Source organism: Stegodyphus dumicola, chromosome 3, assembly GCF_044657685.1.
Source record: "Stegodyphus dumicola isolate Sdum_Otavi_A_Nest chromosome 3, ASM4465768v1".
NCBI classification, from domain to species: domain Eukaryota; kingdom Metazoa; phylum Arthropoda; class Arachnida; order Araneae; family Eresidae; genus Stegodyphus; species Stegodyphus dumicola.
Window position 1 is genome coordinate 95,218,954 of NC_140770.1, and position 23,971 is coordinate 95,242,924.

At 32.2% G+C, this 23,971-nt stretch overlaps 1 protein-coding gene across 3 annotated transcripts in view; it reads right to left on the reverse strand.

Moving 5' to 3' along the window:
• LOC118184605 (potassium voltage-gated channel protein Shal-like) overlaps positions 1–23,971 on the reverse strand; it is a 558,555-nt gene that overhangs the window by 120,651 nt on the left and 413,933 nt on the right. For all 3 annotated transcript variants that reach the window (XM_085813098.1, XM_085813100.1, XM_085813099.1), the window contains exon 3: positions 2,458–2,640. In XM_085813098.1, coding sequence (XP_085669224.1) covers positions 2,458–2,640 — 183 coding nt within the window. The remainder of the gene's footprint in view (positions 1–2,457; positions 2,641–23,971) is intronic.

Consider the following 23,971-nt stretch of genomic DNA (forward strand, 5'->3'; position numbering starts at 1 on the left):
ATATATAACTTGCACTTAATATTTTTCACAGAAGTAGATTTTCTTTCTGGCTTAAGTTACATTTTAGTTCAAAATGATTCTAAGAGATAGGGCTGGTACCAGAGTGCAATAATAGAATGAGATAAAGTTATTATACAACATTTATTCTTTTGAGCATATTACAATACTACTAAAAACGTAGTTGTGAGTCTTAAGTTTCCAATTATTCCTCTTGTTGTAAAAAAATTAAATTTCCACAGTTTTTGTATCTGTACGACATTTATCAGTGAAAATATGAAATAAAATTTAACTTGTTCTACTTTCATCCCTCAGAAAAAACATCAAATTTTTGTGGTAAATCTATAGTTGCCAAGCATACTCTGAGATGCCAATTTGTTGATATCACATGTTTTTTAAAAATGTGTTCAACATACTGTATTAAAAATAATAGATTGCTTAATTGATTATTTCCGTACACAAATGAGAAATGTAGTTTTGCTATCCAAAAGGAAAATTAAATATTGTATGCCATCTAGGCCGGAATTATTTGTGCCGAAATTTACATAAATTCTTCCGTTCCCCAAATGAAATGGATGACATGGGTCGACGGTGTTTAAAAACATAACAATAAGCAAGAAACGGAAATACTACACACTGGGGCATTTTTATCAAAGTTAACATTCATATCTTTTACGAATCAAAATAAAACAAGAATATTGTTTAGTTTTTACAAATTTAAATTAATTTAGGATTAAGATTTGCAAGTAGATTCTAAAGTGCTAAGTCGGGTTTATGCAAAGCGTTAAGTTTCAAACCCCTCTTATTAAATTTTAATTGAACCCAAGAAACTGATTCTTCTTATTAAATTTAAAGTAAACACATAATATGAAGGTAGAGAATATTAATAAAGAAATATTGAGGAATAAATGGTAGTTGAATATTTTTCATACAGGGAGAAGGATCCATAACCCATTTTAACCCATAAAATATGTGATAAATTTGTCCAGCAACAGGAAACGTTTGTTCGAATATTTTAGTACAGAAAACGCAATCGTACTCGATGTGATATGCACGCCTACCTGAACATTAATGAATTTCAGTACTGAATTTTTCGAAAAAAATGGTGTGATGTTCGTTGTTCAGGAATTATTATTTTTACAAGATATACTTGCGGTTTTGCTTAACTATCGATTGGGAAACATTACCTAAAGTATTATAAAATTTAAAGAAAGGATTTGGCTAAAAAATGTTGGTACATTGAAATACAATACATTTTAATTTTAATAAATTTTTAATACGCACCTACTTATCGTACTTTTAAATACCTTAAATAAACGATCTATTTATAAATGGATATTTCTGTGGAATGTTATATAGAGAAAATATATCCCATTTTAATATATAAATGGTTCTAGGAAACATATATATATATATAATGGACAATGAGTACAATAGATGTAGCTGTAATAAAAGATATTATAAATGATTGCTCATTAGAAATGAAATCTGAAATGAAATGAAAAACAATATTTATTTATAGTAATTTTCTCCAAATGGCCGGAAGTATACTTTAACTTTAAATGAACAATTGCATCGCAACTGAGAGAAGAGATTCTAGAAAAAACCAATGGGTTTCAGCAATATTTTCGATCGTGTTAGAGCGCTGCGTCTTCGAATTCTACAATATTTAAAATAAGATGCTGAAATTTTTCTGTTGACCAATTTTCTCAACAAAATAATTAAAGCATCGCTGATTGGTTGTGAAAATTTCAAATGCGAAATGACATCAAGTACTTATGAAAATTTCATTATCTGATCGAAAGAATTTTGAAAAGAAAGCAAACAAATACATGCTGAACACTGTGAAACAAATGCGAAATGAAATGTACCCAATAGACTTGTATAAAGTAAACTTACAACTTTGTATAATGTAAACTTACAGTCACAAGACAAGGAGAGTCTTTGCTCGAAATACCTCCCTCGGTTACGATATTATTGTGCATTTCAGATTTATAATTGATGCACATTAATTTCCCAAACATTTATCTGGGAAGGGCGAACACATTGGTCGTTTATCTTTCTTATCACCAGCTAGGTCAGACCAATGTTACAACTAAGAGAAGAGGGAAGGATGTGCACAACAAAAAGCTAAGACTTACATGGGAGTCGGCATCGCACTCAGGAATTCGAAACATCGAAACAGCTGTCAGCTAACGCTAACAAATAGACCATCCATGATGAAGTGTTATTTATAGCCAAAGACGGGATTGCAGTAACTTAATTGAAAAACGTAATCAGTTCGACATAATGAATTTAAACAAAAAGAAATGGTATATATGGGAAATAATTTTATAGAAAGGGAAGACCTCATTAAGTAAGAAATTTTAGTAGTTGTAAGCAGTAGCTCATAAAACAAACAGTATTAGGCACGCTGATATTTAAACCAACAATAAACGTAGATAATAAAATGATTCTCACCGTAGTCTTCTCGAGGCATCTGAGTAGATGGTGGTGCTGCAGTTCGAAGATATCCTCCGGGAAATCGTCGACATCTTGTCCGCTTTCCTGGGCGGCTATCCGAGCTTCGGCAGCTTTCTTTTTGCTGACGAATGCTGCACCACTCGTTGCTTTGGCTATTCGAATGCGGGCCATACGCGCCTTCTGCAAATGAAAGAAGATAATACATGAAATAATATTATAACAGAAAGCAAATAAAAAATTTACTCGAATGAAATAACTACATAGTTTATTAAGTTTTATTGACTCTTCACTAGTCAAATTCAAATATTCAAAAAGCGAATACTGAATGGAATATTCTTAAAATAAGTCTAACAGAATATTGGAAGGCATCCTCAATAGCAAATAAGGCTCTACGCAGTATTCATAGAACTAATAACGTAAATAAGACATTTCCTTGTGATTAAAGGAATAAAATGGTTGTATACTACATGGAGCAATTTGATTATGTATGACACATATGCAGCGTAGACTTAAGGAAATCCTTTTCGGAAGACTACTAGGTAGTAATTCGTTCTTTATAATAAGACAAAAAAAAAAAAAAAAAAAAAAAAAAAAAAACCTTATTACCAGTAACAGCAGATATAACTGAACATTAAGATGACAGGCATGGTACAAATTAATGATAAAATTGGGTTATCTGCGCAGTTATTCCAAATTTGCGAAAATAACTTTACATAATGTAATTTCGCTGAACACTATATACCACGAGGCTTACAAAGTAAGTTATGCACTAATAAAATAAATAAACAAATACACAATAACACTGAAAATGGGGAAAATGAATTTAAAAAAATAAATAAAAGTATTAAATAAATAAAATAATATTTAGGAAAAAAAAAAAAAAACTGAAAGCTTTCAGATTTTATATTACTCTCAAAGGCGCGTTTTTTTAACGTTTTATGTGTTACCTTTATTTATTAAATATCATGTTCTTCACACTTAAACCATAAAATTCATTTCAACATCAATATCACAAAATATTTAAAAGAGCATATCTTTAGAATTTCCGATATACAGTTTCTCATACGAGATAAAAATGTTTTTGTTTTTCGAACAGTGTTGCTATTACTCGCTTTGAATTGTCGAGTTTGTTAGTTAAAAGTTCGTTAAAGTTTTACAAAATGTGAAATAGACAATCAACAAATTCCACTTTCCAAATCTGAGCTATCAGATGCCCATATTGGAGTGGAGGACTCCTTATTCAAAGTTTGATGTCTCTAGGTGCCGTTATTTTTTCACAATGCGAAAAGCGTACATAGAGTCGTGCATATTCTTCATTATTTAATTTCTTTAGCAGGTATCTAATATTTGGTGGCAACAATCTGAAAAGTGAAACGCCGTTTATAGCTAAACGCTGCAAAATGACAAACGAAATTAATTGCCCTTCTGGGCTAACAGCCCTTTGGGTAAAAACAAAAGAAAATGAAAAGTAATAAAATAAAGAGTACTCAAGAATCTACATTGAGAATGAAATTCCGAGTGAAAAAGGATGATTCGAAAATGTTATCTTAATTGCAATTCGGCAGATGCAAAAGTGAAAGTGATTTTTTACTATTCTGTGTAGTTTCTGATTAGCTTTTCTCTAAATAAACTGAGCATTAATCTTTAAAAGTATATGTTTCTTTTAATAGCAAAGCAAGGAAGTTACCCGACGATACGAAGATTATCTCTGACAAAGGTCCCATAATGAGGCATACGTTAATAATAATAAATACATTAAGATTTCTAGTAATGCTTCCTCGATATAAGTCTTGTTTATATATTTTTTTAATCTTAAAATGTCCTAAATTTATAAGGACAGTGTAACACGTCGTAATGAATAATAATCTATGTTCATTACGACGCGTTATACTGAAACACATAGAAATGTAGAAAATTCTTTCCTTATGCTGATTCATTAACACTACTGCAATAAAATGATTTTATCTATCGATAAATCGTAACATAATGATCTGAACCGTAGAATGATCTATTTAATTGAAAGGTAAGCATTTTTCTGCTATAAAATTCGAAGAAAACGTTTTAACGAAATAGCCAATATGAAGGCATTTCAGATGAAGTTAACCTGAATACAAATATAGAGACACAATTGATGCATATCAACGAAAAATCTTTCGTGAATATATTCAGATATTTTAGCAGAAAATCAGCAGTTATCAGAAATCATTTAAATAACTGTTTTTACTTCCTTGTACGAAGTAAAAAGAAAGTATTGTAATCGCGAAAAGTTTCAGGCAGCATATTTCAACGAAAATATCCATTTTGACCGCTATCGAATGCAATTTAACGATATTTTTGCGTCGTATCTGTACGTAAGGACAGAATAAAATACTTTTTTTTTTCAAAAAAATTATAAAACTGCTTTAAAATTAATTCTGAAGAGAATTTTTCGTGGCGTCCTCCCCTTAGGCAGATAGCCCTCGAGGCTTTGCTGTAATTAAAATAACCTAACCTAACCTAATATTATTTTAATTTAACCAAATTAAGATACTATTCGGTTTTGAGGGCCATAAAAAATCGCCAAACTATTGTTGATGCCAGTGCTGCCAAAAATAATTGCGCAATCCTAATGCAAGAAAGGAAGTATAATAGTAAATAACTATTTAAGATTCATGTTTTAATTTAGATGAGAGGTTAATTTCATATCATACTTTTTTATTATTATAGTTTATATAAAAAAGGCTAAACATGACTGAATGAAAGCATAAGAGTAAATAACTATTTCAGATTATTATTACAATTTATATAAAAATTGCTAAACATAACTGAATGGATGCCTGCATCGTTATTTCGCTACCGACTTATCGCTAAAGCATAATTTCATCTCGTTGGTTGTTCAAACGTAATTTTCTATAATGAATGATGCCTTTTCTTTGAAAATATTCTCGGTAAAGTACAGAATCGCTCACTTATTTGCTTGCCGCTTTTTACAAGGGTAAAAATAATTGGATTTTTGTCAGTTGTTTACTTTTTAAGTGAAAATAGGTCGATGTGTACATAGATAAAGGGTGTGCACAGTGCCATTTTTGTGCAATTCTAGGATTTTTTTTTAAAGTGAAAATAGGTCGATGTGCACATGGATACCGAGTATGTGCAATTCTTAAAAACGCGTAAAGCAGTGGGGGATTCTGCACTTTACCAAAATTCTATTACCGACTTTTCGTCATGGGCAATTCCCAAATTGTTAAATCCATAGGATATCAAAAAAGGATTTAAAATCAAAAAAAGATTTAAAAATTAAACTAGTATTTCAATGGCGTTTTAAGAAATATAGAACTATATAAACTTACGCAATCTGAAATCAGCGCGTACGCTAGATTTTGCGCGCTGTTAAATGAGCGCGTTTGCTAGATTTGGCGCTTTTGCGTATACATTTTCGCTGCAATTTGTTTACGGCCCTCAAAACAGAATAATAATAATTAGTTTTTAAAGAATTTAAGCTGTTCTTAATTACTTAATATATTATAAAGAAATATGATTATAAGTACATGCTTAAAACCTCTATTAACATTATTTTTATAAGCGTTTTTTAAGAGCATGATTATAACTTTAAAAGACATGTTTTTTCTTTATTTAGGAGATATGGTTTACATGTGCAAAGAGGAAAACCATTCATTTTTAACAAGCAGTCGAAACGAATTTTTATGAAATGTTATATTGTGTTATTTTTTAATTAATTCTTTTTTCAGGTTTTTATGTAAAGTTTATGAATTAAGTAATAAATTATTTTTACTTCTGTATTTTAATTAGCATATTATTTGCTTCATAGTGTTTCACAATAAAATTATAAATTCAATAAACTTTCTTAATTAACATGCTGTAATATAGGCATAAATATAGGCATAATAGGGCATAAAGTTTGTTTTCTGTTGTCACATGTATATTTCACAATTTTGCATGCAAATCTCTAAATTTATAAAAACTAAGAATACTTTTTTACTTTATAATACTAAATGGTCAATATTAAGCTTAGATGTATTACATATCATGTTTTTAAAAAATTACAGGTAAAATTAAAATGCATTAAATTTTAAGCCAAACTGAAGTATTAATTTTTTAAACAAACCTGTTAAAGGCATAATTGTATTAAGTATTAAGAATTTTAATGGAAGCAAGGCTTTACAAATTAAGGTTAGTTGTTGAAGTTTTATGCTTATTCAAAAAGCATGACATTAGGGTTTTAATGAAAGACTATTATTTTTAATGAAAGACTATTATTTGAATCTATTAATTCAAAGGAAATTATTTGAAGGTAAAGTAAAAACGTTCATCTATTATTTCAAACAATAGCAGACTGTTGACAAACACTGAGTGCAGATAAGAATAAAAAGATTAGTTGAACGTTGTAATTCAAGCATATGAACAAAATTTTGAATTCCTTGTAGTAACAAAAGGAGTTCATTGCTATGTTGAATTCTTTAATTTACTGAAAATGTCATTTTTTAGAAGGAGAGAATATAATATTTTTTAAACATGAAGAACAGCTGTTCTGAGTTCTTCATAGAAATATTTCCCAAAGTGTCTTTTACTGTAATAATATGATCATATCAACATGCAACACGTTTACTCATATAAGTTAAATCTAAAGCAACATGTTTTTATTTTAGCAAAAATTACTAAAAAGGAAGTTCTAGAACATATCTTATTAATTTACACAATTTACACTAAAACATGCGAATAAAACATACTGTTTTTGTTTTCAGCTGTTTTACATGGCAAATATAAATTCCAGATGCCTTTCGATTATTTTATGTAAAGGTATTATTTTAAATATGTTATAACATGTGATTTAATGTAAGGAGTAGCATATCAATTTGAACTTTTAAATTAATCAAAATGATAATATGAAAGGCCTTTCAATAATATCAGACATAAGTTTCTATTTATAAAACAAAAATACTCTGAAACAGAATAATGTTTCTGTTTGAAAAAGAACATTGAATGCTGTTGAAAGCACATCTTTTAAATTAATGCTTTTCTGAGGTCATATTGGCTAATTTATAAAGCTAAACTATTATGATTCACTTGCATATATCTGTATGTATTTATATATATCTGTATGTATATATATATACATACAGATATCATTCTTTTACTCAAAACATATTGATTTCAATATATTTAATTATAATAAGCATCATTTTAGACAAAACATGTATTACTTTTATAGACATATACTTTAGTATTTCACATATGAAAAATATATTCTACATGCATGATTACTTATGGTATATTAGAAGGAAATAGTCTGAAACCTTCACAGATACAACCATTGGAATTTTACGTAACAAAAGTATTTTCTACTCACATAATAACTTGCTATAATAATACAAGCTAATAATCTGTAACGGTTACAAATATATCTGTTGAGATTTTACATGAGAAAAACATGTTCTTATTACATAATTATTTGCTGTAATATTACACGCAAATAATCTGTAACCATTACAGATATATCGTTTGGGATTTTACATGAGAAAAACATGTTCTTTTTACATAATTATTTTCTGTAATATTACACGCAAATAATCTGTAACCATCAAAGATATATCGTTTGGGATTTTACATGCGAAAAATATGTTCTACTACATAACTATATGCTGTGATATTACAAGAAAAAGATCTGTAACCATTACAGGCAAAATTCTTGTAAAGTTACAAAGAATACACCCGTTACTGTTACTCAAATAACCCATGGCATCCCAGTTTCCATGAGTTTTCTTAGTAACCTTACAGATTTTTTTTACAGTGAAGGAAACTGGGTCGTATACCCGTTACACATGAGGAAAACCACGAAAACGCCGATGCAACCAGCCCGTTTGCGGGATTCGAACCCCGAATCGAGCATTTAAGGAACTATTAGTAGGTAAAAGCAACAAACAATCCGATCAACAAAATTTATAATTCTTCATTTGCCGAAATTTCTTTATAATTAATTTTAAAATCAAAACAAAGTAAACTGATGAATTTGTTTTATTTTAATTTATAAATTTGGCGGCTAATTCTTAAAAGCTAACTATAAAGATAAACTAGTTCTTATTTACGTTAAGGAATTATTAAGGAATTTTCTTATGCAACCATCAGCCTGTTCGCTTAATCTGACTCGATTCAAACTATTACTAGCCAACGATTTTACCACTCGGCCACTACTGGGCTGTCTTTCGATAGCAGAAACAGAAAATTAACAGCTGTAACCGTAATTTATCTTTGCAATTTAGCAGTTGAATGTTAATGGATGATGCCGCCCAGATGGTATGTAGTGGTTAGGGGATCCTGACAGCGATACCGAAGGGCCCGGGTTCGAATCCTGGAGAAGGCATGGATGTAAAAGTTGTCTATCCCTTCATAGAAGACAGTGGTGGCACACCTAGTATTTAAAAAGACCACCACATCTCGCCTTAGGAGTGACCGAGGGTGGCATAGGCAAGTGTCCGCCATTAGGAAAAAAAATAATGGATGTATTTATATATTTCAGACTTTGTACAATTAACTTACGTAAATGTTGTGGGTAAAAATAATTCCCAAGTACTGCTAATCATTTCTTATCACTACTGTTATCTCAACTGATTTCTTCGCCTTTTTTGCATTTCCAGTAGAAATTTTGCTTCGTTTTGATAAATTGCGATGGTAATTTTTCCATCGTTTTGCTATAAGCAAACTTTATTTTTAGACAAGGTTTGATTTAATCCGCAACGCGGTTAATTGGGAGTTAACTTTATGTATTCTTACTTATGCATGCCATGTTAGAGAGAACTTTGAACTCTTTCCGTTTTTTTAAGTAACTTTGCTAAATTAGTAGATTTTTCTTATTTTGTTATTTATCTTAAAAAAGGATTTAAGAGTTCGTATTTATCAGTTTTGTTATTTAAACAGATCTCTACGTACCCGTTGAATGCAATAATATAAAGTCTGTAGACAATATACATATTACAGCGAAATATATAAGCACAAAAGGCGTTTTCAGATTTTCAAGGGATTGAAATTTTGAGCTTAATCAATTTACGAAAGGATACGGTTTTTAAAAGGATCTAGCGTTTACCCTCAGAAACATATTAAGGTTAAAAATCTGCTTACGGAAAAGGATGAAGATATCCGGTGTTTATAAAAATCGGTTAACCCCGAGCGGGAATCATCTATCCCCCAAGTAACATTCCTGATATTCGAATAAATAAAACAACAAGAAGAAAAAAAAATTATACCTCGATTTCCATTATAATGTTAAAAGCTTAGCATGACATTTTTATTCCTTTAACAATTAACATTAAATCTTTCGCATCGTTCGAAGTCAAAATCTGTTTCTCTCAAACATCTGAAACACCCGCGTCGAATTTTCGTTGGAATGGATTTTCCGTATCTCATGCCAAGTAGAATGTTACAGCGTTAATAATAACTTCCGTAAGTGAAACGATAAATTCTCTCTTGGGAATCTTTGTGCAATTTCACCCACCGTGTGCAGTTTTCCTTTAGGATTACAGCTGCGAGCATCAATAGCTAACCGTTGAAGATAAACTAAGGAAAGAGAAGGTGCATTAAAATAAGACAGCTGCTTTTAGTTGAATGTTTGGCGTGTCATTTAACAACTTTTGAAACCACTGATGCACTAACGTGATCAGGGAAAGCACCAGGTAGAAAATGGACACAAGCGTTCGGGCGACCAATCGATGCCTGAATGCGCTGGCATTTCGGGCTACTTAGCATTGAAAGAGTTAAACATTGCTACTCAATAAATAAATGAATAAGAATATTAATTTGCAAAGAAAGATGAGCTATGAACAGCTACTAATATATTTATTAGTTCAGCAGTTACAAACCCTTTTTTCTTTTGTAATGATAAGTACCCCTAACCTTTAACATCAGAAATATGACCCTCCAGTAGGCTCTCAATACATCTTACAGTGGTAACATTTCACTATTATAAAATTAATAAAAATATTTTGATACCATTACTGTCAGACCCGAAGATAAATCTTTTTTTCCCCTCAGAGAATGATAATTTTGACGTCCGTGCTCATTGCCATTTTTGACAACAAGATAATAACGCACAAAGAGTTCATGCCGCCCAGACAGTTAATGCAGATTTATAAAAGGAAGTGTTCAACTGTTAAAGAATCAAATCACGCGCGTTCGTCTGGAACTCATAAGCAATTAGATTTTGCATTACGATAATCCACATGTCTACACATCCTTCAGTGGAAGTGATCCAGTTCCTGGCACTACACAACGTCACAACGCTGCCCAACCACCGTGCAACGTTGATCTGTCACCGCCCGACATTTTTCTATTCCCTTGGTTAAAATCCAACTTAAAAATGTCATCGTTTTGACCATCTGGAGAAAAACGTAACGCGCGTTCCGAACTGTATTCCAGTTGAAGACATCCAAGCAGGCATTAATGGGTGGCAAAGCTGTTGGCAACGGTGTATTAATGCAGGTGGAAGCTATTTTGGAGAATATTAAGTGTCTGTAAAATTATTTTCAAATAAGCGAATTTTATGAAATCAGTGTCATTACTTTTTTAATATTTTAACTCATAATTATCTTTAAAATGATTTCTACTAACGTTTCCTTCCGTTAGACAGATAATACTCGTATGCTTGTCGCATTCATGCAGTTCAAATCTTTTTATTTATATCATGATCTAGCAAATAAAACTCAGAGAGTCTAATGTGGAATAATCGGTTTTGGGCTTTTCCTCTTGTAGTACATAATAAATGAAGTTCTTTCGCAGTTTCTTCCTAGCAATATTTTCATCCAAAAACAAATATTATCGAAACTTCTGGATTGACTTGTCTGACACGCAACGTATTATGAAATGTTACACAACATACAAATATACAAAAAGTTACACAACATACAAATATAAACGTGATACTTCGGAATAAATAACATAAATGGAAAAATCGTGTTTCGATGAAGCAGAAAACTGACGCATTTCGAGACTCTAGTTGAGAAATAAATCACAGATGTTCTTTTTGGATGTGCTATGACATTTTTACATCTTAGTTACCTTTCAGTTCAATCACTGTTGACGCAAAAAATGTGAAGGTTTTCGGGGCCATCCCTAAATATTTCGATGCTATTCGATAAATTTATTGTTGAATTTATTATTTCTTTGTACAAGAATTTTCATATTATAATAAAATGACAGTTTTATAATTTCTGTAAAGAAATATTTGAAATAACTTTTGTCTTTATTTTTATTTTGATTGCACTGAGCATTTTTTGAATATAAAAAAAATCAGATTATGTTGGCATTCGGAGAATGCATTAATAGGTGCTAGTTACACTGATACAGTGATTAAAAATAATATTTCAGTAATATCTAAATTATGTATTTTGTGGAAAGATTCAAAATTTTTCGTAATTGTTTGCTTTTAGTTGTCTTTAAATTTCTTGTTATTATGTGTTTGCAATATAATTCTGTATTTTTTTTTTCTTTAGGACAATAAAAGAATCGAGAACGTTCGATACTTAATGATCATAGACATAATTCTTCTAGGATATTTAAAATATGTTTTTACTTACATACCACTAAATGAGAATAATGTTTTATGATATCAATTTTTTAAGGTTATTATTATTTTGAAAAACTAGTTATTTTATGTTTCAGATCTTTACCGTCACTTCTCCTTCCGTTTCTCTACTATAATGCAAATTGGTTCGATTGTATATAATGTGACATTTTCGGATTTAAGACAGAGCGCCTTTCTTCTTCTCGAAGCCACGTTAGTACTAAGTGTAGTTAGCTCAGATAAGATTGTAATTTTTGGCTTCACATTATAATTGCCAACTTTTAAATTGTTACGCCGGTAAGTAGTTTCAGCCAGCTTCGCGTTTAATCATTTGTGTCGTCCTAGACATAATATATATAAATGCATTAGGCTTGGTTTTAAATCAGGGATAATACGCATTTAAAATCTGGATGCTAATATTCTATTCCCTCGAAAATATAACAATATTTTATTTTCTTAAAATGCAAGTCTGAAAATTATAGTCTTAATTATAACACGTAATATTTAAAAATGCATTAGTTAATTTATCAATTATTGCTTAATTTCAAATTAAGAAAAATTATTTACTCAGTTTCACTTCTATTTCTAACTTGCAGAATACTTAATAAGCTCATATCCATGAGATCGTTTTTTATGTAAGCTTTCTTTACAGTAAAATTGTAAGGATCTTAAGTTTTACTAACGTTTATTTTATTTTAAAACCTTACTATACTTTCTTATTTTCCACTTCCGGCTAGAGTTAAATGCGTTAACATGTTTATGCAAATTGTACTTGCTAAAGCCCAAGTATTTTTGCCAAGAGTTAGAGAGAGAGAGATTGGAAGTGAGCCGCCGTGTTACTGCATTCTTACGAGTTTTCAATCAGTTGCTGCTTGCCTTTAAGGCCAGAGGTTTAGTCCTCCTGCTATTTAAAACGTATTGTAGTTTCAGCAGTTTGCGCACTACCTACGTACCCTTTTAAAAAGGCCAGTCTTAGTGTTAGGCATTTGTATACTAATTCAAAGTTAGCTTTTAGTTAGAGTTTTAGTTAGTAGTTTTATATTTTTACGTTCAGACCACGAGTACGAGTGGTTGGTCTCTGTATCCCGCAGTACGGGAGCGCCTGTAAAGGAATAGAGAATAAAAGGTTCAGTATACCCTTCCTGCTTGTGTCGTCTATTCCACATATACTGGAATATAGCTTTAGTAAGCTCTCTGTTCCTATTCAGGATACGTTATATTTCCAAAGCAAGTCAAAACACACAAGTCCTGACAACATGCCTTCAGATCTATTAAGCCGTTTCCTACTTGAGACCGTCTCAAGGACTGTAAAGTAATTTAATTTTAGTTTTATGAGTGTTAAGGGTGTCTTGTAATGTCAGCTATTCTTAAAGCTATGTTGACGAACATTTTAAAACATTCTACGAAAAGAGAAATTTTTTTATTATAAATGGCGTTTTTTAAATTTTTAATTCAGAGATCAGGGATGAATTTTAGCTATACAATTTTATTAGTGTTTCATATTTTATTTTTTCGAGTATTATAGTAGTAATGTAAGAAAAGAATCTCTTCCCAATCACTGCTTAATTATCTTTCTTATTGTATGAAGAGGCCCACCACCGACCGAGCGGTTAAGTCCCTGAATACCGGTAGTTCGGTCCGAGGTTCGAATCCCGTGAACGGGCTGGCTGCATGGGCGTTTTCGAGGCTTTTTCCATGTATAACGTGTTGATACTAGCCAGCTTCTCTTAGAAAGCCCTCCTTCCGTGTAGTGACTTCTGTCGGTACACAACTTATTTTACTAAAATCTCCATTGATCTCATTAGAAACCGCTGCTTAAAGGAGGTTTGGTAATATAAAAATTGCTAGGAAAAGGAATAAACAATAGTAAACTATCAGAAACATACAAAGCAAATAAAAACAACTGATAAGATATTAAAGATGCTAAATAGCAACAAAAACAGAAGTAAAAGTATACATATATACTCTTTCTCTCTATACTTCATACTCTTTTCTCGCTGAAAGTATTTCATGCATTTTTTCCCTCTCTCCTTGATTTTTCTCATTGCCTTTTTTAGAAAAACTTTTCTAGCTGAAAGGGTTTTAATTTAAATTTTATGTAAACGCATTAAGGTTCATTATTTGAGCTATAACACAGTCTAACATCGCAATCCCAACCAAGCGAAAGTCAACATTTAATCTGGTCTTGGTTTCCGCCCCATGTTAGTCACGTGATCAAGTTCTAGTTGATCGCTTCTCAGAAACACTACCGGATATTTCCTGTGGCCAGAAGGAAGATCGTTCCGGAGAGAAATCATTTCTCGACTTCCGGCAGATCGATACCTGAACGACATTTGCTTTCTTCTTCTTCTTTTTTTCTTTCTGTAAGCATTAGCTCATCGTTTTCTTCTTGGAAGGTTATAGCTTTTAGTATTAAAAGACATCCTTTCCTGAGGCAGTTTTCTCATCGTTTTAGCTGTATTTTTTGCTAGAACTTTTGTATGTTCGTCGGATCTTGATTGACTTTCCCATTGGCTCTTTGAGGCTTGAGAGAAAAGCAGGGATTTGCTTTGTCTCCAAGATTGGGATTTTTCCAGCAAGGTTCAGCCTCCAGCAATGTGAAGGATTTAGAATGGTGCTTCTCTTTGATTTCCTACTCTTCGTGGATTAAATGGTATCTTATATCACTTCAAGATGAAATATATTGTTAAAGATATAAGGCTTATGCCCTTTAATGTTTTCTGAATGCTATTAAGATCTAAAATATGATTGTCTCATAATCCTCCCCAAAAAAGAATCTAAAACTTTTCCAAGGAATACAATAACTTTTTTTTTTTTTTAAATTAAAGCTCCTTCCTCCAAAAACAAAATTGCGTCATTTTTATCTTTTGCATGCATACAGCTCAACATAAATCTTTATAATATATATATTTGTACATAAACTATAAGGATCTCAAAAATAAAGACCTTAATGTACAAAAAGAGAAACGTTTTGTAAAGATCTACTTTATATTGCTCTCGGTTTCTCTGTTCCTTTTTTTTATTACATATGCAAGCAAGTTGTTGAAGCAAAGTTCATTAATTTACATTTATATACGCATAAGATAAAAATGCAGTATGCGTAAAGATAAAAATGCAATATGCAATAAAGTATGCAATATGTGCAAGATAAAAATTAAAAATCTGCAATCAGGTATTGAACATCACTGATGACTCTAAATTTTATTATAAATAGCTTTTTAATGATTTAGTATCTTATTAATTCTAGTTCCTTTTCCTTTTAAATTTATCTGAAGTGATTTATTTTTAGCCTTTTATCAATTAAAAATTTTTTATTGTAAAAAGAAGACTGAATTTATACAGGAAATGTATATATTTATTTCATTTATGCTTTTTAACATTTCTGACCTATAATCACGAATTCATTACTATTAATTACAGAAAGCACTTTTAATTACTCATGTAACTGTTTGCCAAACGAAACACTTGAATACCTTCACCCGCTAAAATTTTATTATTAACACATTAAATGTGTTAATAATTATTGCGTAACTGTTTCGTTTTGAAAATTTATCTTAATTATAGAGCTTTTATGACGAGATTACTATTCCAATTAAAAAAAAATAAAATACTAAAGCTTTCAGATTTTATATTATGCCCAAAGAGGCGTTTATTATCGTTTTGTGTGTTACCTTTATTTATTAAATAACATGTTCTTCACACTTGTACCATAAATTTCAATTCAACAGCAGTATCACAAAAAAGAAACCTCGCGCATAAAATATCCCCGTGCTTGAAAATGCATGTGATGTTAATGTTAAAGGAACACTCTGCAATCGTTGAGCTTGTTAACAAAAATTCTTTAAAGTTTTACAAAATATGAAATAGATAATAAAACAAATTCCAAATTTGGGTTTCCAGATGCCCAGATTGGAGTGGAGAAATATGCTATACAAAATTTGATGCCTCTAGGGCCTGTTGTTTTTTGACAATGTGGGAAACATGCATACATTCATGTAGATTCTTCATTATTTAATTTCTTTAAGTATAATGCAGGGCTCTAGTATTTAGTGGCAATAATTTGAAAAGTCAAACGCCGTTTTATAGTGGACGACGCAAAATGCTAAAAGGAAATTAATAGCCCTTCTGGGCAAATTGCTCTTTTGGACAGGAGAAGAAGATAATTTTATGAGCGATACATTCTTCAAAAAGAATTTTTATAGGTTACGATTATTTAAAAACAAAAACACAGAAATTATAGCGGAGCAAGGAAAAACCTGTCACTGCATCGGGAAATTATCATTAAACATACAGGTAAAAGAGGAAAGCCTCAAAGTATTAATTTTTGTAGTAAAACATTTGCAAAATCCTCTTATTTGAGGTATGGAGTTTTTAAGGGCCGCGAGGGCCAAATTGAATTTTCAGGACAGTTCTATTGTGCTGGAGATGGACCAGAGGGTGGTGGAACCAGTGGAACAACCGCAAGTTGACCTTAGTCATTTGAATGACCGTGAAAGTCAAGCCATCCAGCAAGTGGTGAGTACTTTTTCAAACTTGTTTTCAGAAAGGCCTGGTAGCTGTCAAATAGTTACGCATCAGATACAGTTAACTGCCGACAAACCTTGTAGGACTAAACCGTATTGCTATGATAAACAGAAAGACCTAATTATAGAAGAACATATTCAGGAAATGTTAAAGAACAAAATAATAACGCCCATAAATAGTGAGTACGCGAGTCCAGTCGTACTATGTAGGAAAAAGAACGAGTTTCCTCCTTCGGATAAAAGGGCTTGGAGGTTTGCTATCGATTACAGAAAACTGAATAGTATTACTAAATTCCCAGTTTACCCTTTGCCGGTTATAGAGGAAATTATTAGAAAGATTAAATCTACTAGATACATGACTACTTTGGACTTAACGTCTGGCTACTATCAAATAGCTATGAGACCCGGAGACATACATAAAACCGCGTTTATAACAAAATCGGGCACTTATGCATTTTTACTCATGCCCTTTGGGTTGTGTGGGGCCCCATCAACATTCCAGAGAGCTATGGACATTGTTCTAAAGCCTGTCCTAGGAAAATGAACTTTAATCTATCTAGATGATATAATTATAACGAGTAGTACGTTGGAACAACATATTAAAGATCTAGAAGAAGTTTTTAAATTATTAAAAGAGGCCGGTCTTACCATTAACGCCTCAAAATGCAAATTCGCAACTAAAGAACTTAAATATCTGGGTTATAAAATTTCGCAGAAGGGTATAGAAACTCAAGATTCAAAAAAAGCAATCAAGAATTTCCCACCTCCCAGCACCGCCAAGAAACTTTCTTCTTTCCTTGGGTTATGTTCTTATTATCGGTCATTCATAAAAGATTTCGCTAATATTGTTGAACCCCTGTTAGTAATTAAAAGAAAGAAAAGTAAATTCACGTGGACAGCGGAAGCAAATACCGCATTTGAAAGATTAAAAGAAGCTCTCATCAATGCCCCTGTTTTGAAATTCCCGGAGGGGGATGAAAACCTGGAAATTGCAGCAGATGCGTCGGACTATGCTGTGGGTGCGGTTCTTATGCAAAATAGCCATCCTTTGGCATTTTTTAGTAAAACGTTGAATCATACACAAAGGAATTATACAGCTAGAGAGAAAGAAACATTAGCCGTATTAATGGCTGTACACAAATTTCGAGTTTATTTCGGCAAAGCGCCAGAAACAGTCTTTTCGGATCATGCGTCTGTTGGTAGACTTTACTCGGGGAAAAACCTAACGCCCAGGTTAATAAGATGGGCTTTAAAACTCCAAGAATATAATCTAATAATAAATTATAAACCGGGTAAGGAATCAATGTAGCTGACGCACTTTCTCGTATAAAACTGGACGATGAAGGTAATAAACTTAAATGCGCTGTGTTGACTTCAAAAATTTTAGATTCTAGAGAAACAATTATTGCTGAATTGAAAGCTGATCCTGAATTTGGAATTATCTATGCATATTTGAAAAAACCCGAAAGCTTTGAACATACAGTTATCGTTGCGATAAGAAAAAGAGCAGAAAACTATGAAATAATAGATAATTTATTATTTTATACGAAAACAACAAACGAAAATCTCGAGTACAAACCAGTCATCCCAGCCTCGCTTCGATTAAGCATTTTGAAGGAATTACACAACGCGAAAACAGCGGGTCATTTAGGGGTCAGAAAGACTTTAAAAAGGGTACGCGAGGCGGTAAATTTCCCGCAATTCGCGCTACGTTTCCGAATGAAATTTTAGGCATAGGTCTGCTTGGTCGCTTCCCCCAGAGCGAGTTAAATAAAAATCGTTTTCTTTTAGTAATTGTAGATCATTTTTCAAAGTGGACAGAAATTGTTCCACTTAAACGCGCGTCAGCCAAAACAGTCGCAGATGCATTCTTACACAGATACATTTTAAAATACGGTGCACCGATAAAAGTCATTAGCGATAACGGTAAACAATTCGTTGGCCAAATTTTTTAAAACATTTGCTTTGGACTTGGCATACGCCATATCAAAATGGTTCCGTATAGACACCACAGGCAAACATCGCAGGAAGAGTTAATAAAAATATTGCAAAAATAATTCGAAGCTATGTTAGCACACATCACAAGCGCTGGGATGGCTACATAAATGAGTTAGCTTATGCTTTAAGAACGGCAAATCACGATACTACGGGAAAAACCCCAGCAGAATTATTTTTAGACCGAAAGTTAATTACGCCTTTAGATAAATTATTCTTTGTGCAACAAAGAGAGCAAGAATTTAAACAGAAAGATGTGCAAAAACTTATTGACCAGGCGCTTAAAAGCTCGGATACGGCAAGAAATAGGCAAAAAGTATATTACGATAGAAAACGCCGTGAAGCAGATTTTAAAGTTGGAGATAAAGTATTGAAGCGGAAATTTTCTTTATCAAGTGCCCCAGACAACTTTACTGCAAAGTTAGCTCCAAAATTTGAAGGCCCCTATGTAATTCAGGAAATCAAAGGAGTCGTATTGTACCTTAAGAACGAGAGAGGGGAAATCTGTAAAGCAAGTCCCTACCAGGTGAAAAAATACTATAATCAAAATGATTTTGAAATCCTTAGAAGTTTCTTGCAGGACTCAAGCGTAAAAGAAGTAGAAGGTCCAGAAATAACGTCACCCGTTCCACCACCCAAGAAGCAGAGAACTGAAGAGAAACCTAGCCCTTCTACAACCCATGCGACGGTACCGAAAACAAGAAACGAAAACTTTCAAACTTCAGCATTTAAGTAAAACAAGAAAGCAAGGCCGCCGCGTAAAGAAACCTTGTTAAAGAGGAAAACACCACTTACTACGTATCGCAGTAGAAATTATACATCAAGGAGAACGCTCCCAGGGCCAGAGAGTCAGGTGCAAACAAGGCCGCCGTTCCCGAAAATAAAAAGACAGCAGGAGGAACGAAAAGACCAGCACCAACAGAAGAAATTCAAGAATGACTCCAGACCGGAGGACGCCAAGACCAACCGTCCAGGGAAAAAACGAAAAAGACAGCAACCCGACGACTACTACTCCAAGAGGCCAGCATGCAGATGACGAAAAAGAAAAATTAACGTGGACGACACTCGGAGGTCATTAAGGAGAAGACTGACGTCCATGAAACCTATAACGTGGGAACAGTTCTGCCAGAAAAGAATGACGGAGTTCCAATCATCGAAAACTCAAAGATAAGTTAAAATCTTTAATAAAATTTTTTTCTTTTGTTCCAAAATGTTATGCGTAAATACGAAGTTCTATGTTTTGACGAAAGTCAATGTGTCTCGGTTGAGACTTAGTTTTGTTTTACTTTATTTAGCTAAGGCAAAAGTATTATTTTCTTTCAGTATAAAATCTAAGAACAAGCAGCTTCTGTTGGTCGAAAGACTAATTCTGTTATGGTAAAGCCAAAATTTGGCCGAAGATAAAAATAACTTCGTATTCTTGTATTAATAAGAACTTTAGTTTCAGTGCCGCCAGCTTGGCGAAGAATGAGTAAAGTAAAAATTTATTTTTCTCTTATTCATTTTATGGTAAATTGTAAAAATCATATGTATTAGAATTTTGTAAATATACGTAAATACTTGAAAGTTATGTAAAAGTAGAATTTAGTCTAGAAGCATAAAATTTTAGATGCTAAAAGTAAACGCTCAAAAGCAATGAAGTCAAATTTAAGTATTAAACTGTAGATAAAATCATGCTTTAGAGCGAAAAGCCTGCATGTCTAAAGATGAATGAGGGGGAAGTTAGAATGAATGTGTTTTGTAGGGTTCTCCACCTACACTTGAATTTTAAGAATGTTAAAGTAGCTCATCGAGTTGTAGAATGTCGAGTAAGGTGTGTCTATTTGGTCGTTAAATTCTAACAAGTCATTGTGGTTAGGGAAAGTGTTGCAATACTAAAACACAAATATTCCCGTTTGACATCACACATGGTGGAGAGCCAGGGTAAAGTTAAATTAATGCTTGAAAAATTGAATGAATGTGAATTAAGCAGTAACTAAGAAAATAAATCGTTTAAAAACAAAAATTTATTCAGTGTCAAAAAAGTGTAAATTATAATGTATTAAGAAAGATACTGATACTTATTCCTTCCAGATGCTGGAAGGAAAAGAACAAGATTGATTGCTGAAGTCCAGGAAAAGTTACTGTAAGAAGAGAGATTTAATTAAGTATACACAGAAATTTTATTATAACTTTTGTGAGATAAGATTTTTTTTTTATGTAAACGAGGCTCTTAAAATTTAGTTCAGAATTGTAGAAACCTTTCAACAGGTCGTTTGTAGGACCTGCTTCCAAGTTTTCCAGATTCTGGCAGCGGCAAATGTAGGGTTTATATTTATTTTAACTAACATTTATTTTAAGTTTAAACTATCTTTCCTGTCAAGCCTTACTTTCCCCTGGAACTGCCAATGCCAGAGTATGTAAATTTTAGTAGAACGCGCAAGGATTCAAATTATCAGCGGAAGTATTCTGAGTTAAATAGAAAGGAAACGAGTTCGAAGTGCGCTTTCTTGTTTCACGAGTGTGGAAGTGGCTAGTTAGAAATTGAAGAACCACGCGTTTCGGCCTGTGTGCTTGCCTCGGGAAATTGTTAATCTTTCAACGTAATATTCAGAGTTTGCTAAATTATCAGCGGTATTGTAAAACGCGGTGAGGTTAGTTACGTTTAGAGAGCCTCGTAGTTAGTTACTTGTTAGTATCTCTTTTTAGTTTCTTATTTTTATTTTACCGCCGGGTTGGCGTAGTTTGTGAGCGTCAAGAGCACGCAATTGTAATTTCTAAAGTTGAATAAAAAGGGACTTAAACCCTTCTCAAGACTCTGTCTAATTTCCAGTTTTATGCAGTCACCACTTTGTTGCGTGCAGGTTGGAAGCGCGCAACTTTACAAGGTATACAAGGTAATCCAGAAAAGAAGTAAAGATTAAACCAATATATAATTTAATTTCCTTCTTAGCTTAATTTCTACATAAATGCATGAAGGAAGTCATTTATACTGCGTTTTTGTTTATTTGATTTTTGGGAAAAAAAAAAATACGATAATACGAGACAGATACAATGGAATAAATTTATGGCTTATCGTTTTATCTGAATCATAGTGTACAACTGTTTGCACGTAGGCTAAATTCAAGTATTTAATATAATAAGAGTAGTATTTTCATAATATGAATACACTTGTAAAATTCACTCAGCTGTTTACAAACCCCGATTTTCATCTTTTCTTTAGGGATTATTAGACCATAGGAACAATTTGCCCAGAAAAGCTATTAGTTTTGTTTTCGCATTTTGCGTCATCCACTATAAAACGGCATTTCTCTTTTCAAATTGTTGTCAACAAACATTAGAACCCTGCATTAAAGACATTAAATAATGACGAATTTTCAGGAATGCATGTATGTTTTTAGCATTGTGAAAAACAACGGTACCTAAAGGCATCGAATTTTGAACAACGTAGTTCATCTCTTGAATATACACATCTGTAAAAGAAAGTATAAATTTGTAATTTGTTTTATTATCTAGTTCATATTTTGTAAATCTTTAAGGAATTTATGATTAACAAACCCAACGATTTCAAAGCGAACAATGGAACGCCTGCACGAAAAATAACATTCTGAGACTGTGTATCGGAAATTGTAAAGATATGCTCTTTTCAAGTATTTTGTGATATTGCTGTTGAGTTGAATTTTAAGAATTTAGTTCGAAAAGCATGACATTTAATAAATAAAAGTTACACACAAAATGTTAAAAATCACCTCTTGGGGCGTAATATAAAGTCTGAAAGATTTCAGATTTTGTTATTATTTATTAATTTATTTTTACCTCATAATAAACTTTCCCTGTAGAAGTAATCAATCAAATATTTCTTTCTACCCCGTAATTTGTTAGAATACTGTACAGACATTAGTTCGAAGCAGGAGACAGGTTCAGGTTCAGGTGGAAATGTAGTGGGACACCCAATGTTTACTATAAGTAATGTGAAGCAGGAGACAGAAAAATGAGCAATGCTCTCGCCGTGACTCCAGCCTCGGACCTCTCGAATATGCGACGAGAGTGCTGACCATTACACCACGAAGGCACGCTAAGAAGGCGGGAGAAATACCTTATAAATACTAATGTATTAAAAAGTTTACATAATTTTCGTTTTCAAATCAAAATAATAAAACGTCAAATTATCATAAAAGTAAGGAGCTTCAATTAGAACAAATAAAATTAACTGGCCCTTAATTGGTAATAGCCATTGATATTTTAATCATTGCTTTGATTGTTGTCCGTTGTAATTATTCTTCAACTGAGGAATTAGAAGTCCACGAAGATCTTTATTTTTGTAAAATATTCAAAATGAATGAAATTCAATTAAGGATTTTAAATCTCAGAGTTAACTTTCCAAAACTGTTTGAAAGCCTTATCTCGTAATAACAGTTTTCTATTCGCACTTTTAGGCAAACGTTAAAAATGTGCCTGAAAGACACGACCAAAATCATTTCTTTTTTCAATTTAATTTTTTATCGGATTTACTGAACATACAGCACGAAGATCAGAGACCGCCCGCCAGAATTTTTAAACATTTCTGCCAAATATTATATAAAATTTAAACAATCGCAAGCAAATAATGGAATATTTAGAAAAATAAAACTTGTTAGAAGTACAGGGTGTTTATAAAGTCCCGGACCCGATGTAGGCAGTGTATTGAGTAACGGTTGCAACTGGCATGGTTCAGATGACAATTCATTATGCATCCAGTGTATAAAGCCTATCATGTGAATAATTTATCCTGTATAATGCAATACCTGTGTATAACTAATTTCCTGTGAATAATCTAACCCGTATCGTGCCTATAACCCCCTATTGCGTATAATGTTCCTAATGTATCATCAATTTCCCCTGTATCATCATTAATAATGTAATGTGTACCCAGTGTATAATGATAATATAATGCGTATCCTGTGTCTAATGCGAATCCTATGCAAAATAATCCTTTTATAATGTACCAATATAGGGTTTATTAGAAAAGAATTTTAATGTAATAAGTTGATGTGAAGTTAATATAATGTTAGGATAAGGTATTAATTTGATATTTAGTATATAATGCAATGTGTAAATCATGTATTGTAATATATAATGTAATACGAAATGTAAGATAAAGGTGGACGTGGTGCTGTACTGATTAACCCAAATGGTAAAGGGACAGTGCCCACGTCGTCCGTCGCTTATCGCTTAAGTCCCGGACCCATTTTGATATTTAATAACTCATAAAATAATTAAGATATAAACAAATTTATGGAATAACTTATATATTTCCCTTTTCAGATTTGAATATCTTTACTTTTGTAAATATCGTCTGCGCGTGTGGTTAATTTCAGATAATTTCATTTTCCAGTCTAAATATCTGTACTTTTCTAAATATCGTCTGCTTATTAATTGCATTTTTCTCTCTTTTATTTTTGGCAACTATTGCAATGTTACGTTT